Raw genomic sequence first — 20,620 nt, 5'->3', positions numbered from 1 at the left:
CTGGGGTATGGTCAGTTTGTTACCCTCTTTTTACCCTTGGGAATAGGCTACTATGCCATATTTTCAAATTTTAGTCTTAATAGAAATGGTAATTTTTTTTTTTTAATTCTCTAGGGAAATTTTTGCTCCATTAGCTTTTAAAAACTTTTTTAACTCATTTGGACAAATGTTCCCATTTCTCCCTTATTATTGAAAGAAGCTCAAAACTTTTAATGCTTTTGAACTTGATATATTCTGCTGTAATTGTCCTAGTCTGACTAATAATGCAGAAAAGAAATGGATTGTTTTAGTATTCATCTTGACAGTATTGCTTGAGACCTACTGACATCATAAAGCCAAAAAAGATATTGTTTTTTTCTGATTATTTTGATTTTAATTAAAAAATGCTTTTTGAGTAAGTTTTATCTACTTGGCATTGTACTAATTTTAAAATGGTTATAATATATCTAGTAATAACTTTTAAAATATTAATTACAAGCCTGTAATCCCAGGACTTGGGAGACTGAGTCAGGAGGATCATAAATTCAAGGTCAATCTCAGCAATTTGGTGAGGCCCTAAGCAACTTAGTGAGAACCTGTCTCAAAATTAAAATAAAAAAGGGCTGGAAATGTAGCTCAAGCTAAAGTGCCCCTGGATTTAATCATACAAAAAAATTAATAATAATAAGTATATAAAATATATGTCCTTTCCCGATTAAAATCAGTTAAAATTGTTTCTATAAAATGATTGAAAAATAAATTTTTAAAAAAATGTTTAAAATATGCTTAAATATGTGTGTATAATAAAAATTATAGCTTTGAGTAAATTAAATTCCCTTTGTGTCTGCTCTGTCATTTTAAAAAAGGACTTAAAAAAAAAATGACACATGTGCTTACACCTGATACCATTTTGTTGTATTTTCTCTAGTCACCTTTGTTTTCTTAAATGCTCTTACAACTGATAGAGTTAGCATTTCCATGTATAATTATGTTCTTTAAAACACTCATACACAAAAAATTATACTATTTTGTTGTTTAAAAAGACATTTTTAAATGTTGGAAATGTCTGTTGGAAAGACATTTGAAGACCATTGCTTGAAAACAGAATTTTAATTTTTATTATGTACTGTTTTATATCATACATAGTTTTACATGAGAATGCTATTGGTGATCAGAATAAACATCAAATATGTTATTGTGTCTAGGTGTTCTCAGCAAAAAATATAAATAAATAAAAGAGAGAGAGAAAGAGAAAGGAAACAAAGGAATAGGTGAATAGGCCTTGAATTTCTGCTAAGAACTATTATGTGTTACTCTAGGGTACTTAGTAATCGAGTGTATATGAATCTCTTTCCATCAGAGTTTTATAGTTTAATATGGTGAGTATGCTTATCTGCTACTTTTACCTATTAAACCAACCCCAAAACTCAGTAGCTTAAAACAGCTATAATTTATTCCTGTTTGGGCATCTTCAGGACTGCTAGGAATTGACTGAACAAGACTGGGCTTATTTTGATAGCACTGCTTCCAGCTTCTTTTTCAACTGAACTTGGCACCTCACTGCAGGTTAGGTTCAGGTCTGCTCTGTGTTCATACTAGAACCCCAACTAAAGCAACAGCATTTTTCCAGGGAAGCTTCTCAAGTGTCACTGACAAAAACAAGTCCTACTTCACAAGTACATTTAAAACCTGTACTTGCTTTATATCTGCTATCTTCCCCCATTTGTGGAATATTTCTGTGGTCCAGATGCTATTTTTTAGCAATAATCTAATCCACTATTATATGGAAAACAATTTAACTGATTTCAGTGGGCAAAGGACATAAACATTTTGCAGAATACATATAGCTAATAAATATAAAAAATAGGGCTAGGGTTGTGGCTCAGTGGCAGAGCGCTTGCCTTGCACATGTGAGGCACCAGGTTTGATCCTCATCACCACATAAAAATAAATAAACAAAATAAAGATCTTGTGTCCATGTATAACTAAAAAATTTTTTTAAAACATGAAAAATATTAAACTTCACTAATAGTCAAAGAAATGAAAGGTAAAATAATACTGAATCAAAGAAGTTATGATGCTCATTGTTGACAAGGGTATGGAGAGATGAACCCTCAATCTATTGTTAGAGTAAAAAGTGGTAAGCAATTTGGAGATTCTGGTAAGAGTCTTAAAATCATTCATTCCTTCTGACCTAGTAACTCCCATTCCATAACTTCTCCAGAAGCAAGTAAAAAAGTTGACAAAAATGAGTGTATCACTATGGCATTATATAGTGAAAAACTGAAATCATCTAATAGGCGTCCAGCAATAGAATAGTTTATGTATAGTAACAAAAATATTATTTGGTAGCCTTTTAAAAAGTAATGCAAATGGGCTGGGGATGTGGCTCAAGCGGTAGCACGCTCGCCTGGCATGCGTGCGTCCCGGGTTCGATCCTCAGCACCACATACAAACAAAAGATGTTGTATCTGCCGATAACTAAAAAAATATATATATATATAAAAAAGTAATGCAAAGCATGTACAAATGGTAGATAAAGAATAGTGATGTTATTGAAATCTAATGTTTATGGAATATTTTATTTTAAGGCAGTTAACATGTATTAATTCATTTAATGCTCACAGAAAGCTGAGGTCTTAAAACCAGAATTGGACAGAACTGTAAAATGGCATTTTATTTAGGAATTATTGCCTTTGAAGAAAAATGGTCTCCACATAGAACTGTGTCATTAAAAAGTGTATATTTCTAGCCAAGAAGCAGAGTGAGGGTCATTGGGTGGGAAACACTAAAAGAAAACATTAGGGTTAGGGGGAATTTCTGGCTAAACTGACTTGACAGGATTCTTGCTGATGGCAGTATATGGTGATCAGATACCTAGGGTGGAAAAACAGTGTGGTAGGATTCTCAACTGACTTAGCAAGATTCTTATGCAACTGGCTGATGCAGACACTAAGATGCCAGGGTAGAGATCTAGAGGGTAGAGAAGTCTGACTAGAGTTAGGTAAAAAAGAGTCTTTGTAAGACTTAGGTAAAAGAGAGTATAGGTCAGCAGTTGATCTTCATTTTACAGACAAGGAAATTGAAAACAGAGTGGGTAAGTTATTTGCTTAACTCATACAGCTAAGAAGTAGAAGAACCTGGGATATCAATCTAGATGCAGACAATATAGCTTCAAAATCAAATAGCAAGTAGGTGTCAAAGCTGGAATTTACACCTAGACCTTGTGATTGTTTTTGTTCTCCCAATACTGCTTTCTAAGTTTACAGAATTTTCTGATCCTTTCCCAGTGATACAGTGTTAAACTCAAGGTAAATCATCCATGCCTGGAGACTGGTTGTTGGGAGTCTTTTAAATTATATATTTGATTTTCTTAATAGGCTATTTCAGGTAATCTACTTAGTATTTGTTAATTTGTTATATGTGTTTTTTGGAAGAATTATCCCATTCCATCTGAGTCACCAAATTTATGCATATGGAGTTGCTCTAAGTATTTTCTTGCTATCCTTTTGACTTCTGCAGAGACTTTAATGATATTTCCAGTTTCATTTATGATATTGATCATTTGTGTCTTTTTTTCCTTGTCAGACTTGCTAGAAGTTGTCATTTTTATCATTCCAAGGAACCAGATCTTTATTTCATTGATTTTTTTCCCCTCAATTGTTTTTCTATTTTCAGTTTTACTAATTTATGCTCTTTATTGTTTCCTTTCTTCTGCTTACTGTAGGATGTTTGTTTATTTTTGGATTGTTTGTTCTTTTTTCCTAGATACCTTTTTTTTTTTTCTTTTTTAATGGAATGGAACTTTATTGTAGCACCAAAGGAAAAAAGAAGTCCCCAAACCCAAGTAATAGGCATTGAATAAATAGAGGAAATCCTTGGTGGCTTTCACATCAGGAATGTTCTGCACCAAGTACCATTTCAATTGAGAGAAATTCAAGTACCACCATTATTTTTCTTTTCACTTCTCATCTTCAAAAGCATTGGAACTGGTTTATAGAGCAAACCACATCCTGAAGTCACATACAAAGTTAATCTGTAAATTGCTTTTTTTAAAGGCAATGTCAGATAACATTAAGTTCACCCCTTAAGATGTACAATTCAGTGGCATTTAGTATATTCATACTGTTGTGCATCCACCTATCTAGTCCAAAATTTTTAATTATCCCCAGAGGAACCCAGTACTTAATAAGGAGTTGTTTCCCCTTCTCCCTCCTCAAAACCACCAATGCATTTTCTGTCTCTATGAATTTAACTATTTTGGATATCTTCTATAAATGGAATTAATCAATATGTGACAGGCTTCAGTTCCAAGTGTCTCTGAGGTTCATCCATGTAGCAGTATGGTTCAGAGCTCCATTCCTTATTCTGGGGTGTATCTTCAACAGTGATTATCATCATTGCCCAGTGATTTTGGTCCATGGGAACCCATGGTCTTACAATTGTGAGATGACCTGGCTTCGGGATAGGGCACAAGATCCAGAGGTAAGTTGGGGGCGGGGGAGCAAATGGGACTCTTATCCATATACTATTTTGCCTTCCTGGAAAAATCCCACTCTTCAGACTTCTCGTGTTTTATTTTGTTTTGTACTGGGTGAAATCAGGTGGTTTCAGAAGTCTCCGACCATAGGGCAACTCTGTAGCTCTGTGCCCAAGGTGAGGCAGAGCATCATGGCAGAAGGACATGGAGGAAGAAAGCAGTTCAGGACATGGCAACCAGGAAGCAGATTCTCCTAGATTCTTCAGATAGGGGCTTAGCTTAGATTCTTGACTTGAGACTTCCCTCTCTTCTAATATATCTATTTAATGCAATAATTCTTCTCAGCATTGCTATAGCTATTCCCCACAAATTCTGATTACATACTTCCCTTTTTATTAAATTCTTTATTTTTAAAATATCCCTTAGGACTTCCTCCTTGGCATGTGAATTAATTCAAAGTATACTGATTACTTTTCAACTGTTTGGAGATTTTCCTACCATCTGTCTGATGCTAATTTCTGGCTCAAATCCTCTTCTCTTTTTCTCATTGATTTCTAGTTCAGATTAACTTGTATAATCACAGAAGAGACTCTGTATGATTTGAACTATTTTAGATTTGTCAAGGTTTGTTTTGTGGCTTTGGATTTGGTCTATGTTGGTATATATTTTGTGGGCACTTGAAAAATATGTTCTGTTTATTGGGTGAGTTAGTATCAAATATTGATTAGATCTTGTTGGTAGATGGTGTTGAGTTTTCCTTGTTTATTTCTATATTTGTTCTATTGATTATTGAGGAGGAATGTTGAAATTTCAAAACTTACAATTGTGGATTTGTCAGCTTCTTTTTTGAATTCTCTTTATCAGATTTTCCTTCATATAGTTTGTTGCTCTATTGTTTGGTACAAACACAACTGAGATTGTTGCATCTTGGTTGATTGACTCTTGTATCATAATGTCCCTTTTTGTCTCTAGTAATTTTCTTTGCTCTGAAGTCTATATTATCTGATAGTTTTATATATTCAGCCACTTCTGCTTTCCTTTTATTAATGTTTGTATAATATGTATTTTTCATTCTTTTACATCCAACCTTTTATAGACAAAATATAGTTGGATCATGTTTTTTAATCCATTCAGCCTATCTCTCTTTACATTGGTGTATTTAGATCATTGCCATTTAATGTAATTATCGAATGTTAGATGTTGAAGCATGTTCTTTTTTTCTTATTTTTTATTTATGATTTTATTTATACTGTTTTATAATTCTATTTTGATTTATGTATAGCACTTTTTAGCATACCTCTTCATGTTGCTTTTCTAGAGGTTGTTCTAAGTATTTCATTAAATATACATGACTGAATGTTCTGTTAACCATCATTTTACCAATTTGAATGGTGGTAGAAATCTTACCTCCCTTTGATCTCTTTGGCCCTGCCCATTTATAATGGTTTTAAATGCCTTCTTTGCACATATTAAAACCCTATCAAACAGTGTTTATATTTTTTGCTGCAATGGTTAAGTGTAATGTAGAATTTAGAAGAAGAAAAGCCCATTGTGTTTACCCATATTTTTTTTTTTTTAAAGAGAGAGAGAGAGAGAGAGAGAGAATTTTTTAATATTTATTTTAGTTCTCGGCGGACACAACATCTTTGTTTGTATGTGGTGCTGAGGATGGAACCCGGGCCGCACACATGCCAGGCGAGCGCGCTACCGCTTGAGCCACATCCCCAGCCCCGTTTACCCATATTTTTGCTTAATGTCTTCTTCCTTCTTAATGTCCTAAGGTTCTTTCTCTTGGTATTTCCTTTCTGTTTGGAGAATTTCCACAGGTTTATTTATTATTATTATTATTTTTTTTAAGTATGTCTGCTGCTGTGATATTCTCTTAGCTTTCCTTTATGTTGAAGATGTCTGGAATTCTCCTTTTTGCCGGGGGGTGGGGGGCTGGTCCTGGGGATTGAACTCAGGTGTACTCCACCACTAAGCCACATCCCCAGTCCTATTTTGTATTTATTCAGAGACAGGGTCTCACTGAGTTGCTCAGCACCTCATTGTTGCTGAGGTTAGCTTTGAACCCTCAATCCTCCTGTCTCAACCTCCTGAAACTTGGGGATTACAGGTGTGCGCCACCGCACCTGGCTTCCTTCGTTTTTAAAGGATATTTTTCTGGGTATAAAATTCTCGGTTGACAGGACTTTTGTTTGAGTACTTGATAAATATTGTGCTGCCTCCTTCTGGCCTCTAGAAGGTTTCTGTCATTCAAATGGTTATTCCTCAATGGGGGTGGGGGTGCTAAGCTACTTTGAGGTTTTTTGGTTTGTTTGTTGTTGTTATTGTTTTGTCTTTACTTTTCAGAAGTTCAATTGTTCAGTTATGTGTTCGGGCATGGATTTCTTTGGATTTATTCTATTTGGGGTTTGCTCATCTTGAAATATAGGTTTATATCTCCTCCCAATTTTGTGGAATTTTCAGTCACTATTTCTTCAAATACTTTTTCACATCCTTTCTTTCCTCTCTTTCAAGGATCTTAATAAAACAAATATTAGATCATTTTTTATGCTCTCACTGATCCCCAAGTTGCAGGGGCACATTGTTTGTTTTGGAGTTTGTTTTCTCTCTGTTATTAAAGTTATAAAATTACTGTTGTTCTGTCTTTTCACTTGCTGATTTATTCCTTTAGCCCCTCTGTTTTGCTGAGCTCCTGGGTTTTTTTATTTATTTGATTGTTTATTGCATTTTCAGTTCTAGTATTTCCATTTGGCTCTTCTTTATCATGACTACTTTAAAATCGTTATCCAATAATCCCAACATCACTGGCATCTCAGTTTTGACAGCTTTTAATTTTTTTTTTTTTTTCATCCAGTTTGAGATCTTTCTTGGTTAATGGTGTGACTAATGATTTTCAGTTGAAACCTGGACATTTGGGTATTATGAGATTGGAAAGAGAGGGTGAAAGAAAGACACACACACACACCCACACACACACCTCTTATGATTAAGATTTTTTTTTCTTTTTTTTTTTTCTTCATAGGACTAACTGCCAACTAGTGAGTTTTGGCAACATCACTTCTTCACAAATACTAATGAATTTATGTAATTGAATATTTATTGTATTTTGTCCATTTTTCTTGAAATGCATGGGAATTCTTAGTATACAGAATATCATAAACACAATTTAAACAAAGATGTAAATTATAAGACGTTAAAAAATCAGAAATTTTTTTTATCAATATGGTGCTTATTGGATTTCAAGTTCAACAGTAGTTTGTTGTAAAGGGAAAAACAAATAATGGATATAAAGTTTTATAAATATCTCATTAAAGATGGTACTAGAGGGAAAGTATGGTGGTATTAATTTTTTTTAGTTGTTATTTTTTATTTATTTGTATGTTGTGCTAAGAATTGAACCCAGTGCCTCATGCATGCTAGGCAAGCGCTCTACCCCTGAGCCACAATCCCAGCCTAGTATTATCCAGTATTATTAAATTTTGTTATTACTTTTGTTTGTTGGTTGGTTTACAGTACTGGGGATTAAACCCAGGATCTTGCTCATGCTAGGCAAGCACTGTACCACTGAGATACATCCCCAGCACCCTCTCCTTTTTTTAATTTTGAGACAGGGTCTTGTTAAATTTCTGAAACTGACATCAACATTGCTAGCCTCCCGAGTCACCAGAATTACAGGCATGTGCCACCATGCTCAGCTTATGTTACTTTCTTTTAATTCTGGAGAAACAATCTCTGTGTAACATATAAGTCTGTTCATTGTGTTTTTCACATTAATTTTATACACGTTTTCAGGAACACATTATGTGTAGACTGCTCAGTATCTTTGTTGCCTTCTCCAAATGTTTGTTGAAATGTAAGGAACTGTGCAAAAATGAATATCATAGGAATGAGAGATTCTTTCTAAATTTACATTTTGTCCTTTGCTAACTTATACTATTGAGTTTTTATTTATCTCAGAAATGTTAACTTGAAGGAGTATCAATTATTATGATGATTCCAAATGGTTACAATCTCTGTCTGTATGACTCCCAAAATTGTATTTTAAGCTTCTTATTTTTATTTCTATTTGATCTTTGGACATCTTGCACTTTGTTGTCCCTTAGATACCTCAAAGTCAAAATATTCATAACAAAATTCTTTTTTTTTTTTTCCTAAGCTTGCTTTAGGTGACATGTTCTGTCTCTCAGTTCATGGTACCATCCCACTCAGTTACCCAGGTTAAAAAGTAGGAAGCATCCTTTATCTCACCTTCAAAATGTACCAAGTTCTGCCCGTTTTAGTTACTAAATGTTTTTCAGATTTTACCTTCCATATTTGTGCCTTATACTCATGCTCAATTCTAGTCCTCATCATTTCTCTCACTGAACTGACAACTTTATTAGTATAATAATTAAAACATACTTGGGTACTTAGGACGTAGTTCAGTGATAGAGCATTTGCCTAGCAGGGCCCTTTCAGTCTTTACCCCCCAATTCATCTCCCCTACAATATCTTTTTTTTTAATATTTTTTAGTTGTAGGTGGACACAATACCTTTATTTTATTTATTTAGTTTTATGTGATGTTGAGGATGGAACCCAGTGCTTCATGTGTGCAAGGCGAGCACTCTACTGCTAAGCCACAACCCCAGCCCCTCCCCTACAATATCTTAAACTGTACTGCTCGGTGATATAACTACTAGTACATGTAACTATTGACACTTGAAATGTGCTTAGTCTATCAGTTTTCTTTTCTTTTTTTTCTAGTGCATGGGGTCAAACACAGGACCCCATATATGCTAGGCAAATGCTCTACCACGGAGTTCTAGCTCCCCTATCCTAAAATATACCTGATCTAAATTGAAGCATGCTGTAAGTATAAAGTACAAACTCAACTTCAAGGGCTTAGTATAAAAAAGATAATGTAAAAGATCTCAATAATTTTGCATTGAATGTATATCAAATGTTTACTAAGATGAAAACATTTTAAATATGTTGAATTAAATAAAATATATTATTAAAATTAAGTTTACCTGTTTCTTTTTACCTTTTCAAATATGGCCACTGAAAAAATATATTATTACGTATATGACTCTTGCTTCAGTTTTTCATATAACTGGCTCCTTTTTCTTCCTCCAGACCCTACTTAAAATCTTCTCTGCTGGGCATGGTGCACTCCTGTAAGCAAGGTGATAAGCAAACCAGTGAGACACTGTCCCTAAATAAAATACAAAATGGGGCTAGGAATGTAGCTCAGTGGTTGAGTACCCCTGAGTTTAATCCCTGGTATCAGGAAAAAAAAAAAAAAAAAGATCTTCTCTTCCTGTGCCTTAACACTTCTGCCCATCTCAATCATATCACTTTCTTCTGTTTTCATCGTGGTACTTTCTGCTCTCTGAAATATTAGATTTTTGTGTGTGTATATATGATGATTATCTACCCATGATAAATAGTGAGCCTCAGTGAGTCAGGGAATATGTCTGCCCTTTTGTGAAAAATATTCACTACTGTGTGCCTGACATATAGCAGGTGCCCATTTGTTGAATGAATGAATGGTTTCTACTCTGCTGGAAATGGGTCTCTGCTCCATAAACCTGTTTAACTCAAGTCCTTTCAGGGTTCAGCTCAAGTAACAAAACTTTTAGGAAGCCTTTCCTAGCTATATTCCCTCCTAAAAGCCTGGCTAACTAAATCCTCTAAGCATAGTTCTAAAATTGTATTTAAACATTGTGTTTTTGTCTCTCCTCTTTTAGGCTAACCGTTAATGGTTCTTCTGTACATCCTAATTCACCAGAATATACTTACTTTGCCCGTAGACATTCAGCCAATGTTTGCAGAACATACCAGGTTGCAGATTTTTCCTTTAAATTTAATCTTAAGTGTTTATCTAGGTAATAAATTACACGAAACAGGAGTCAGACACCACCTGTAATCCCAGCAACTTAGAGGCTGAGGCAAGAGAATCACAAATTTAAGGCCAGTCTCAGCAATTAAGCAAGACCCTGTCTCAAAATAAAAAATAAAAAACAATTGGTGATAATAGCTCAATGGTAAAGGGGTCCTGGATTCAATCCCCAGTACCAAAAATAAATAGACAAACAAGGGCTGGGGATCTGGCTCAAGTGGTAGCGCGCTCGCCTGGCATGCGTGCGGCCCTGGTTCGATCCTCAGCACCACATACAAACAAAGATGTTGTGTCCACTGAAAACTAAAAAATAAATACTAAAAATTCTCTCTCTCTTTAAAAAAAATAGATAAACAAAGCAGCTTATAGTAGACACTCAGTAAACCTTTGTTGGATTAATAAAGGAGTACCTACATGCCATTTTTTACTATAAAAAACAATATATCAAGGCTGAGGTTGTGGTTCAGCAGTAGAGTACTTGCCTAGCACGTGTGAGACCCTGGGTTTGATCCTCAGCACCACATAAAAATAAATAAATAAAGGTGTTGTGTTCAGCTACAACTAAAAAAATAAATATTTTTTTAAAAAACAGTATAGCAACAAGTAATATCAATTTATTCACCACAATAACACAGTCTTTAGTCTGTTCATATGTGGTTAAGCACCTTGGCTGATTTCACATTTTGACTATTGTTAACAGTGTCATAATACAATGGGTGTAAAGGTGAAGGGGAAAAAACCAATATGTTAAAGACTTGTTTAAATCACTAATGTAACCACCCTAATAACAACTGTTTCCTTTTAGTCCACTGTCTTCCTTTTTCTTTTTTCTTTTTATTGGTGTATTATAATTCTACATAGTACTGGGATTCATTATGCCATATTCATATATATAGCATAATTTGATCAGCCTTATGCCACAGTACCTTCACTTTCTCTCCCCTCCTCCCTCTCCCTCATCCACTAATCTCCCTTTTATTATTATTATTTTAGTTAGTGTACTATACATGTTATATATTCATTAATGGATTATAAATATGTATATGTTCATATATGTATGCAAGACTCATTGTAGTATGTTCATACATAGACATAGCATAATTTGGTAGATTTTTGTACCCCGGTAGTTCCCAGTGTCCTTCTTTCCTCCCTCCCTCTCTATCTCTCTTTCTCCTCCTTCCTTCCTCTCCCTTCCTTCTACATATGAGAGAAAATATTCCACCTTTAAAATTCTTTTTTTTAAATTTTTTATTTGTTCTTTTTAGATATACATGACAGTATATCTAAAATATACTGTCATTCTGTATGACAGTAGAATGTATTTGACATATTGTACATACATGGAGTATAATTTATTCTAATTAGGATCCCATTCCTATGGTTGAACATGATGTGGAGTTACCTGGTCATGTATTCATTTATGGACGTAGGAAAGTTAGGTCCCATTCATTCTCCTGTCTTTACTATTCCCTTCCCTCATTCTCCTGTCTTTACTATTCCCTTCCCTCCCCCCTTCTCTTCATTCCCCTTTGTCAATAAAGAAAATGAGGTATATGTACACAATGAAATATTACTCAGCTATAAAGAAGAATGAAATTATGGCATTTGCTGGTAAATGGGTGGAACTAGAGACTGTCATGCTAAGTGAAATAAGCCAATCCCAAAAAATCCAAAGGTTGAATGTTCTCTCTGATATGCGGATGCTAACATCCATTAAGGAAGGGAGGGGAGGGGAAAATAGAAGAAGTTCATTGGACTTGACCTTTAACTTTCTGAGTCTGGCTTATTTCACTTACAATGATGTTGTCTAGTTCCATCCATTTACCAGCAAATGACATAATATAATTCTTCCTTATAATTGGTGATAATAGCTCAATGGTAAATCTAGGTTTGATCTAGGATTGAATCTCCTGGATTCAATCCCCAGTACCAAAAATAAAAAATAAACAAAGCAGCTTATAGTAGACACTCAGTAAACCTTTGTTAGATTAATAAAGGAGTACCTACATGCCATTTTTTACTATAAAAAACAATATATCAGGGCTGGGGTTGTGGCTCAGCAGTAGAGTACTTGCCTAGCTCGTGTGAGGCCATTATATGTATATATACCACATTTTCTTTATCCATTCATCTGTTGATTGACTCCGAGGTTGTTTCCATAATGTGGCTATTATAGGAGTTATTTATTATAGGGTCAGTGTTAGAACAGTTGCCTGGCATGAAGGAAGAAAGGAAGAGGAGTGGGTGAGGAGGTGAGAGGGAAAGAAAAAGAAAAAAGCTGTTTAGGCATAACTTGGCCATTGTGAATTATACTGCTATAAACATTGATCACTATGGATGCTGATTTTAGTTCTTTAGTATAAATACCAAGGAGTAGGATAGCTGGGTCATATGGTGGTTCCATTTCCTAGTGTTTTTAGGAATACAGTGGTTGTACCAACTTGCAGTCCCACCAACAATGTCCAAGTTTATCTTTTTCCTTCACATCCTCATCAGAAATGGTCATTATTTAAATTCTTGATGGTTACCATTCTGATTGGAGTGAGATAAAATCTCAGTGTAGTTTTGATTTGGATCTCATGGATTGCTAAGGATGTCAAGCTTTTTTTTTTTTTTTTTTGTGATCTGTATTTCTTATCTAAACAGGTCTTTTGATTGGGTTATTTGGGGGAGTGTGTGTGTGTGTGTGTGTGTGTGTGTGTGTGTGAAGTTTTTTGAAGTCTTTATTCTGGATATTAATCCCTGATGGAAGAGTACTGGCAAAGGTTTTCTCTCACTCTAGGCTCTCTATTCATGCTCTGTTTCCTTTACTGTGAAGAAACTTTAATTTTATGCTATCATACTTATTAATTCTTGGTTTTATTTCTTGAACTTTAGCTGTTTCTTTTAGTTTTAATTATATAATTAAAACATGGATAGGCATATATGACTATAAACTTCAAATAATTTAGAAATAGAGACCCTTTAATCTTATCCTTCATCTAGGATGACCACTTTAATCATTTCCTATAGACATAATTTTCCATACAATGTGAAATAATAATATGTATATAGTTTGGGGGGTTTGTGTATGGGTTTTGATTTTGCGGGTTTCTTGGAGGGGCAGGATGAAGTGGGTTGGTGCTAAGGATGGAATTCAGGGCTTCACTCATGCTAAGCATGTGCCCTATCATTGAATTATATACCCTTAGCCCATGTGCTTGGCTTTTAAATTCAATTTTTCTACACTATCTTAAATTTTTTTTTCAATGCTAGAGATCAAACCTAGCCTTTTGCATGCTAAACAAGCACTTGACCTCTGATTCATTCCCCCAGTACTCTTAGAAATGTTTTTAATGTTCATAGTCTTGGGAAACTGTTTTTTCATATTCAAGTCAAGATGAACTTGGAGAAACAACACCATCTAGTACAAAACACTTCTTGCATGAGGATTCCTATTTCTGGTTCTCCCTTTTATACTTAGTCCTAATCAGTTCCATTTTTGTGTCAATCATTTTAAGAGTATAAATTTTCTATAATCACAAAGTTGGGGTCTGGATTCAAACCCAGGTCTTCTCTGATTTCAAATTCAGTTATCTTCCCACTTACTGACACTCTTAAACTGTAAAATGGGAATAATAATGCCCTCAGGCTAAAAATGGTAATCACCAAGGGAGTAATTACATGTGATCTCCCCTTTTAAATAAAACACAGTAAAGATCAGGAGAATATTTACTGAGTTCTCAGCTTACAACTTATTGTATGTTTGAAGCCCAATAAGCGCACTGTAGACTGAAACTATTGCAAAGTGAAAAAATGCATTTAATACACCTAACCATCTAAACATCATTGCTTAGAAACACAATATAATATAGTGTTAATTGTTTACAATCACAGTCTCATGGTTTACCATATTTGTGTTCACTGCTGCTGCCTGTCATCAGTAGCCTAAGAAAAGATCAAAATCCAAAGAATGATTTCTTCTGAATGCATATGGCTTTCACGCTCTTATAATGTCAGAAACTGGAAGTCAAACCATCATAAGTTGGGAACTATTGTGTATTAATTCATTTTTCAGAAAACATCACTAATTATAATTCAGCAAGTTTTTTGTTTGTTTAGGTTATAAGAATAGATTGAGGATTTGCCAGATATTAAAGCTCAATCATAGGCTGGGGTTTTGAAAGTATGTCTACTCTTTCATTTTTGTGTTTAATTTCAGATTAAATACTAATAAGCTTACCACAGCAGAAAGATACAAGGTGAAAAGAAAACTATTTACTTTCTCTCTTTACATGGTGTTGCTTTTTTTTTCATTTTTCAAAATTTCTTTCCTGAAACATGATTTAGAATAATTTCTGTATGTAATTTTTCTGGTTTCTCTATTACCACTTTTCCTGACTCATTATTTCACTTTTATCATTCCTACAATGACTATGGGTACACAGCTCTAAGAAATTTATTTTTTTTTGTTTTTGATTCAGCAGATGTTATTACCATAAATATGTTCAGTATGAATTATGCTTCTAATGTGGCAGGTGTGTAATAGATATAAGCTTAGGGTAGAATAGCAATGACTTGATTTTCTGTGATTCTGAACATCACTAAAGTGGACTACTGGGGTTAGCCAAGAGAGAATAAGATGTAATTGCTTGCCTAAAGTGATAATATCTTTTCAGTATATCCTCTGAATACCAATGAAGGCAGATGATTTCAAGGAGAGGCAGTCTTCATTTGGGAAATGGGGAAGATCAAATGAGGGCAATAATTAAAATGAGACTAAAATGTAGACCAAGTATATGCTAATTGTTGAGGAAGTCCATAAGATAAATATTGCTTCCTGTGAAATATTCTGTAAGAATACATATTTATTTAAAAGTCATTCCTCATGTGTTTCATTAAAGTTTCACAGAAATAATATGGGCTTGAATAAGAGAAATACCTGACCCATTGTGCCATTTTAAGAATTATACTGTAAGGATAGGATTAAAAATCTAGGAATACTGAAAAATTAGTACATTGCTTTTAGTTTCATTATCTATTGTTTTTATTTCACTTTTTCTACAATCTCATTTTATTTGATAAATTAAACTCAGTTATTTCTTCAGTAATTAGTAAAGAAGGAAAGAATCAGTTTTCACTAGTAGGACTTGATAGTACCTATGCTCATTTGAAAATAGTCATTTTGTAATTTCCTACCTAATGTATCTATTACTCTATTCTCATGTCCTCACTTGTACTAGCAAACAAAATGGTATCATTGTGTTGGAAAAGTTAGTAATATTTGTAGAGTAAGTGGCACATGCTAGGAATTCAACTTAAAAGTTGTTGGTATAATTTATAGTTAAGTTGCTTGTCTTCATCTCTTTGTGTTCATCTTGTGGAAACATGAGAAGAATGAATTTTATTAAGTTGCTAAATTTATTTTATTCTTTGCAAACCTTTGTATATGAATTATAGCATTCTTTTTTAAAACAACCATGATAGGAGTGATTAAATGATTCTACTCAGCAAGACTGTATTTCTGTATAGAATGAAATAAACGTGTCAGAATACATCCAACTCTATTTAGTTATAAATAATTTGACATTTTAAATTAATAATTCATATATACAATGTCGTATAGATATCCAATTCAACATTTGTGTGTGTGCAAGCGTGCGCGTGCATGTGGTAATAGGAACCGAACACAGGGGCACTCTACCATTGAACTATATCTTAGTTGTTTTTATTTTTATTTTATTTTTTGGTTCCAGGGATTGAACTCAACCCCCACCCCCAACCCTCTTTTTTTTTTTTTTTTTTTTTTTTTAACTTTGAGACAGGGTCTGGCTAAGTTGCTTAGGGCCTCACTAAGTTGCTGAGACTGGCTTTGAATTTGGAATCCTCCTATCTCATCCTCCAGAGATACAAGGATTACATGTGTGCAGCAACATGGTGATTTTGTTTTTTGAGACAGGATCTCATTGAGGCTGGCCTTGAACCTGTGACCCTCTTGCGCCACCCTGCTGAATTGCTAGTATCACAGCCATGCATCACTGCACCCGACTCCCAGTATGCTTTTGATAAAGAAAAGTATTTATGGAAATAATTAAACCTGAAAATATGTTTATCCAAGCTGGGGTGTTCATAAGAATCACTTGTGAACCACTTTTTGAATAGCAGATGCTTTTCCCTACCACTAACTTTCTAAGAGAAGAAGCTCAACAGTGATGTATACTAGTATATCTTTAACAAACCAGCTCTTAGTTGGGAGTGGTGATAGGGAGCACTGATTTGTAGTGTTTGCTGATTTCCATGGTATAAATATTTCCACTGTAGCCAGTTTTAGGTCACTAAAATAATAACATTGAATATATAGAGTTAGGAAAAGGTATACAGGAACACAGCACTGTATTTCCATCATACAAATAGAATAAATATATATAACCTCAAAAAATAGATAATAGTGAAATTTAGTACTATTAGGAAGTGATGAACTATATTTATTACTTTTATTTTTAATATAGCTGATAATAAATCACTGTGACTTGATTTTTAATTTTGTATTTAACGACCAGCATCCAAAATTTCTAAAAATTCAGCAAATCCATTCTTATGAGCTGATACAAAATGACTTTGACATAACATTAGAGCTCTGAGGTATCTATTTTTTTAAAACAACTAAGTAATACAGATGTGAGTAACCTACCAACCAGTTATTTTTACAAAATACAGATCTTTTCCCCTTTCCTAAGACCCAAGAAGGCCTTCCACAGTCAGACCCAAAATTCCTTTTCATTTCAAATCATACCAGTTCTCTCACATCCTCGGTATGTCACTTTCACTTGATGTTGATTACTTGTAGCTTTTTAAACATACCTTGTGCTTTCCTGCCCCATGCCTTCTCTTTATCTTCCTTCATTCTTGAATGATCTTACCTCATCTGACTTTTATAATACTGTTTATTGTTCTACTAGAAATAACTCAAAGGCTACTTCCTCTCATTTCCTACTGTTGGAAATATTCCTGTTCTTCTTGATGTTCTCAGAGAACTTTGTGTGTACTTCATTTTGAGCTCAAATTTATCATCGATAACAAATGTCTATTTCACATACTAGATTACAAATTTACAATAATTACCTTTGAAATCATACTATACATAATATTAATAGCCTTAAAATGATTAATAAATGCTTATCTAGGTACATAGAAAAGATTATGGATAATGCATGATATAGACTTTGTTTTCTCTACCTTTGAGAAACTGATCAAAATTGACATTTTTTTAAAAATTTAGATGTTTTACATTTTTTTTTCTGATAATTCAGAACCAAATTAATATTTTTATACCTGTATCCTGCATCTAAAGAACACTTAGAGCATCATGATGACTCTAGAACTTACCAAAGAAATATTTTAGAGAATATGTGAAACACTTAAAGCCAAAAAAAAAATTAAATTGTATAACTACATTTGAAAAATATTTTTATTCTGATTTAGTGTGTTTGATAGTGTTCTCAGCACAAAGTCAAAGTTATTTTATCATGTTTCCAGGATAAAGCCAAATTAGGCCTCTGTATCAATAATACCCATAAAAGAAAAATATCATGCTTTGCTTTATGATTTGACTTTCATATGTCCTTAAAATTTGCTTTCTGACATTTATTCTAGGATTATTTGATTGTTTCCACATTAAGTGTTGACAAGATGTAAGTGTACAAAGGAAATGTTCTAAAGCAAAAACAACCCAACACTTGCTTAAAGCAAATGCAACACATTCTTTGTTTCTAATTTTTTTTTTCATCTTTTACCCTAAGCTGCCACCTGATGGTAAAAATTAAAATGACATTTTTAAAACCTCTTTTGCAGTTATTTGGATTTTTATGTATTCAGTATAGAGCTTCCTAAATTCCAAATTCACATTGTACAAATTCTGTATGTTCATTGATTATTATTTTTTTAGAGAGAGAGAGAGAGAATTTTTTAATATTTATTTTTTAGTTTTTGGTGGACACAACATCTTTTATTTTATTTTTATGTGGTGCTGAGGATTGAACCCAGCGCCCCGCGCATGCCAGGCAAGCGTGCTACCGCTTGAGCCACATCCCCAGCCCCATTGATTATTTTATGATTACTTTGGACCACAGGGGAAAAAAATGGTATTATTTAACCTTTGTTAAACAGTGATACTACTAAGGAGATTCATTTAAAGTTTTACTTCTTTATGGGGCACTATAAAAATTATCAGCTGTTTAATTATAGTTTTATTTAGTTAAGAATTTTGTTTAACTTTAGTAATTCTCTTTTTCTCCTTTTCCCCTTTCCTTCTTCAGAACGAGGTCACTCAGATACCATGGTATTCTTTTACCTGTGGATTGTCTTTTATATCATTAGTTCCTGTTATACCCTCATCTGGGATCTAAAGATGGACTGGGGTCTCTTTGACAGGAATGCGGGAGAAAATACTTTCCTCCGAGAAGAGATTGTATACCCTCAAAAAGTATGTACAAAGTGTTTGTATTCATTTAAAAAATAAAAATAATAAATAAATAATCATTAGTTAAGTCCTATCAGAATTATAGACCCAGTCCCTAATTATACTAAACTAATACAGAAGAAGAATAATTACCTAATTTTTCAGTTAGCAAAATTGTATCAAATGCTTACTATATGATAGGCACTATAAGAAATAAAAATAAAATAAAATTTTGGTTTTCCAGGAGGCCATAAGCTATATCTAAGCAGATAAATAAATAGATTGCAGTACAGTATGATAAAGACTAGAAGAATAAATAATTTACTACAGTTTGTGATTTGTTTTTGAAGATAGAATTCCCTCTGTCTGAAGTACCCTTTCTCCTCTTTATTTGCTTTATAAATTCCTGTTCCTCCTTTTTAAGTTAGTTTAAGTGTTACTGTCTCTAAAAAGCCTTTATTTTTCCTAGCATATTTAGCCATTTATACTAGTCCTTTTTGACCTATATAAACTTCTATTATAGCAATTATCACATTGTATTATAATTATCTATTTAGGTATCTCTATTTCTCACTGCCAAGCATAGTTCCTGGTGTGTGGTACACTTAATGTTTATGCAATGAATGAATGTTTACATCCCTGAAGGAGCAGTGTTATGGACACTCAAAGGAAAGGGAGGGCCTAACTCTACACTCAAAGGAAAGGGAGGGCCTAACTCTCCTTTCATTTATTTAAACCTACATACAAATAAGGACAAGAGAGGCTGAATTTAAAAGTCAAAAGACCAAAAGTATCTTTACTCAGATGTTCTAATAACCTTGAAAGAGATTAAACAATGAATTGGGAATCCTGACACATGAATTCTGGTCCCAGCTCTCTGACTAACCAATTGTGTCTCATTGGGCATCCAGACTACAAAAGATTCTAAAAGGTAAGAGTGTTAGATTAAATTATTTCTTTAGGTATTTCCAGTTCTGAAATTCCTCTATGGTAAGAAAGTATAGATTGGGCCACAAATATTTTATACTATACCAAAATGTCTTCAATAACTCAAAATTATATTTTTAAAAGTATGTGAATGTGTCAATTGCTAAGTAGGGAGGGCTGTTTCAAGCCTGAAGATTAAAAGATAAATGATAGGAAAGCAAAGATAAATGATGTATATATAAGTTAACTTCAGATAAGCAAATGAAGGGGATGGGCATGGGCATTCATTGATGTTGATATATTTTTTTTTAAGCTTAAAACTATAGCAATAATCCCAATGTGAAAATTTACATATGCTCAAGACCTCAGATGTATTTTTATAAATCTCATTTGAAAAAAAATCAGTAATCAGAGAATAAGCATGCATTCAGATAAAACTGGCCCTTTATGCACACAAAATGTTGTATTTTATTACTGCTTATATTATTCTTGCCTTAGAGCTATATTTGTTTTTTACTATAATGATTGCTTAGATGAACTATTTATATCTTTAAATAAATGTTAATTTTTTTCAAATAATTATGACATTGGTTTCTATATAATAAAATTAATGAATAGGGCTGGCGTTGTGGCTCAGTGGTAGAGTGCTCACCTAGCAGGCATGAGGCACTGGGTTCAATCCTCAGCACCACATAAAAATAAAATAAAGATTTTGTGTTCACCTAAAACTAAAAAAAATATATTATTTTAAAAAGTGAATAGAATCTTTTTAGTTTCTTGATTATTATATATTTTCATGGTGCTAGGAAATAAAAGAATATGTTTTCCTGTATTTTAGTTTGTAAATTTATAAGAAAAATGTTCTATTAAATCACCATATCCCTGTCAGTTTTAAAAAGGAAACTATTG

The 20,620-nt window shown here is 33.5% G+C and overlaps 1 protein-coding gene across 1 annotated transcript in view; it reads left to right on the top strand.

Moving 5' to 3' along the window:
• Xpr1 (xenotropic and polytropic retrovirus receptor 1) overlaps window positions 1-20,620 on the top strand; it is a 167,135-nt gene that overhangs the window by 131,593 nt on the left and 14,922 nt on the right. The window contains exon 12 of the mRNA XM_076873044.2: window positions 18,642-18,808. Coding sequence (XP_076729159.1) covers window positions 18,642-18,808 — 167 coding nt within the window. The remainder of the gene's footprint in view (window positions 1-18,641; window positions 18,809-20,620) is intronic.

Source organism: Callospermophilus lateralis, chromosome 13, assembly GCF_048772815.1.
Source record: "Callospermophilus lateralis isolate mCalLat2 chromosome 13, mCalLat2.hap1, whole genome shotgun sequence".
Taxonomy (NCBI): Eukaryota; Metazoa; Chordata; class Mammalia; order Rodentia; family Sciuridae; genus Callospermophilus; species Callospermophilus lateralis.
Note: the sequence above shows the minus strand (reverse complement) of the source record. Positions and strands in the feature narration are given on the sequence as shown.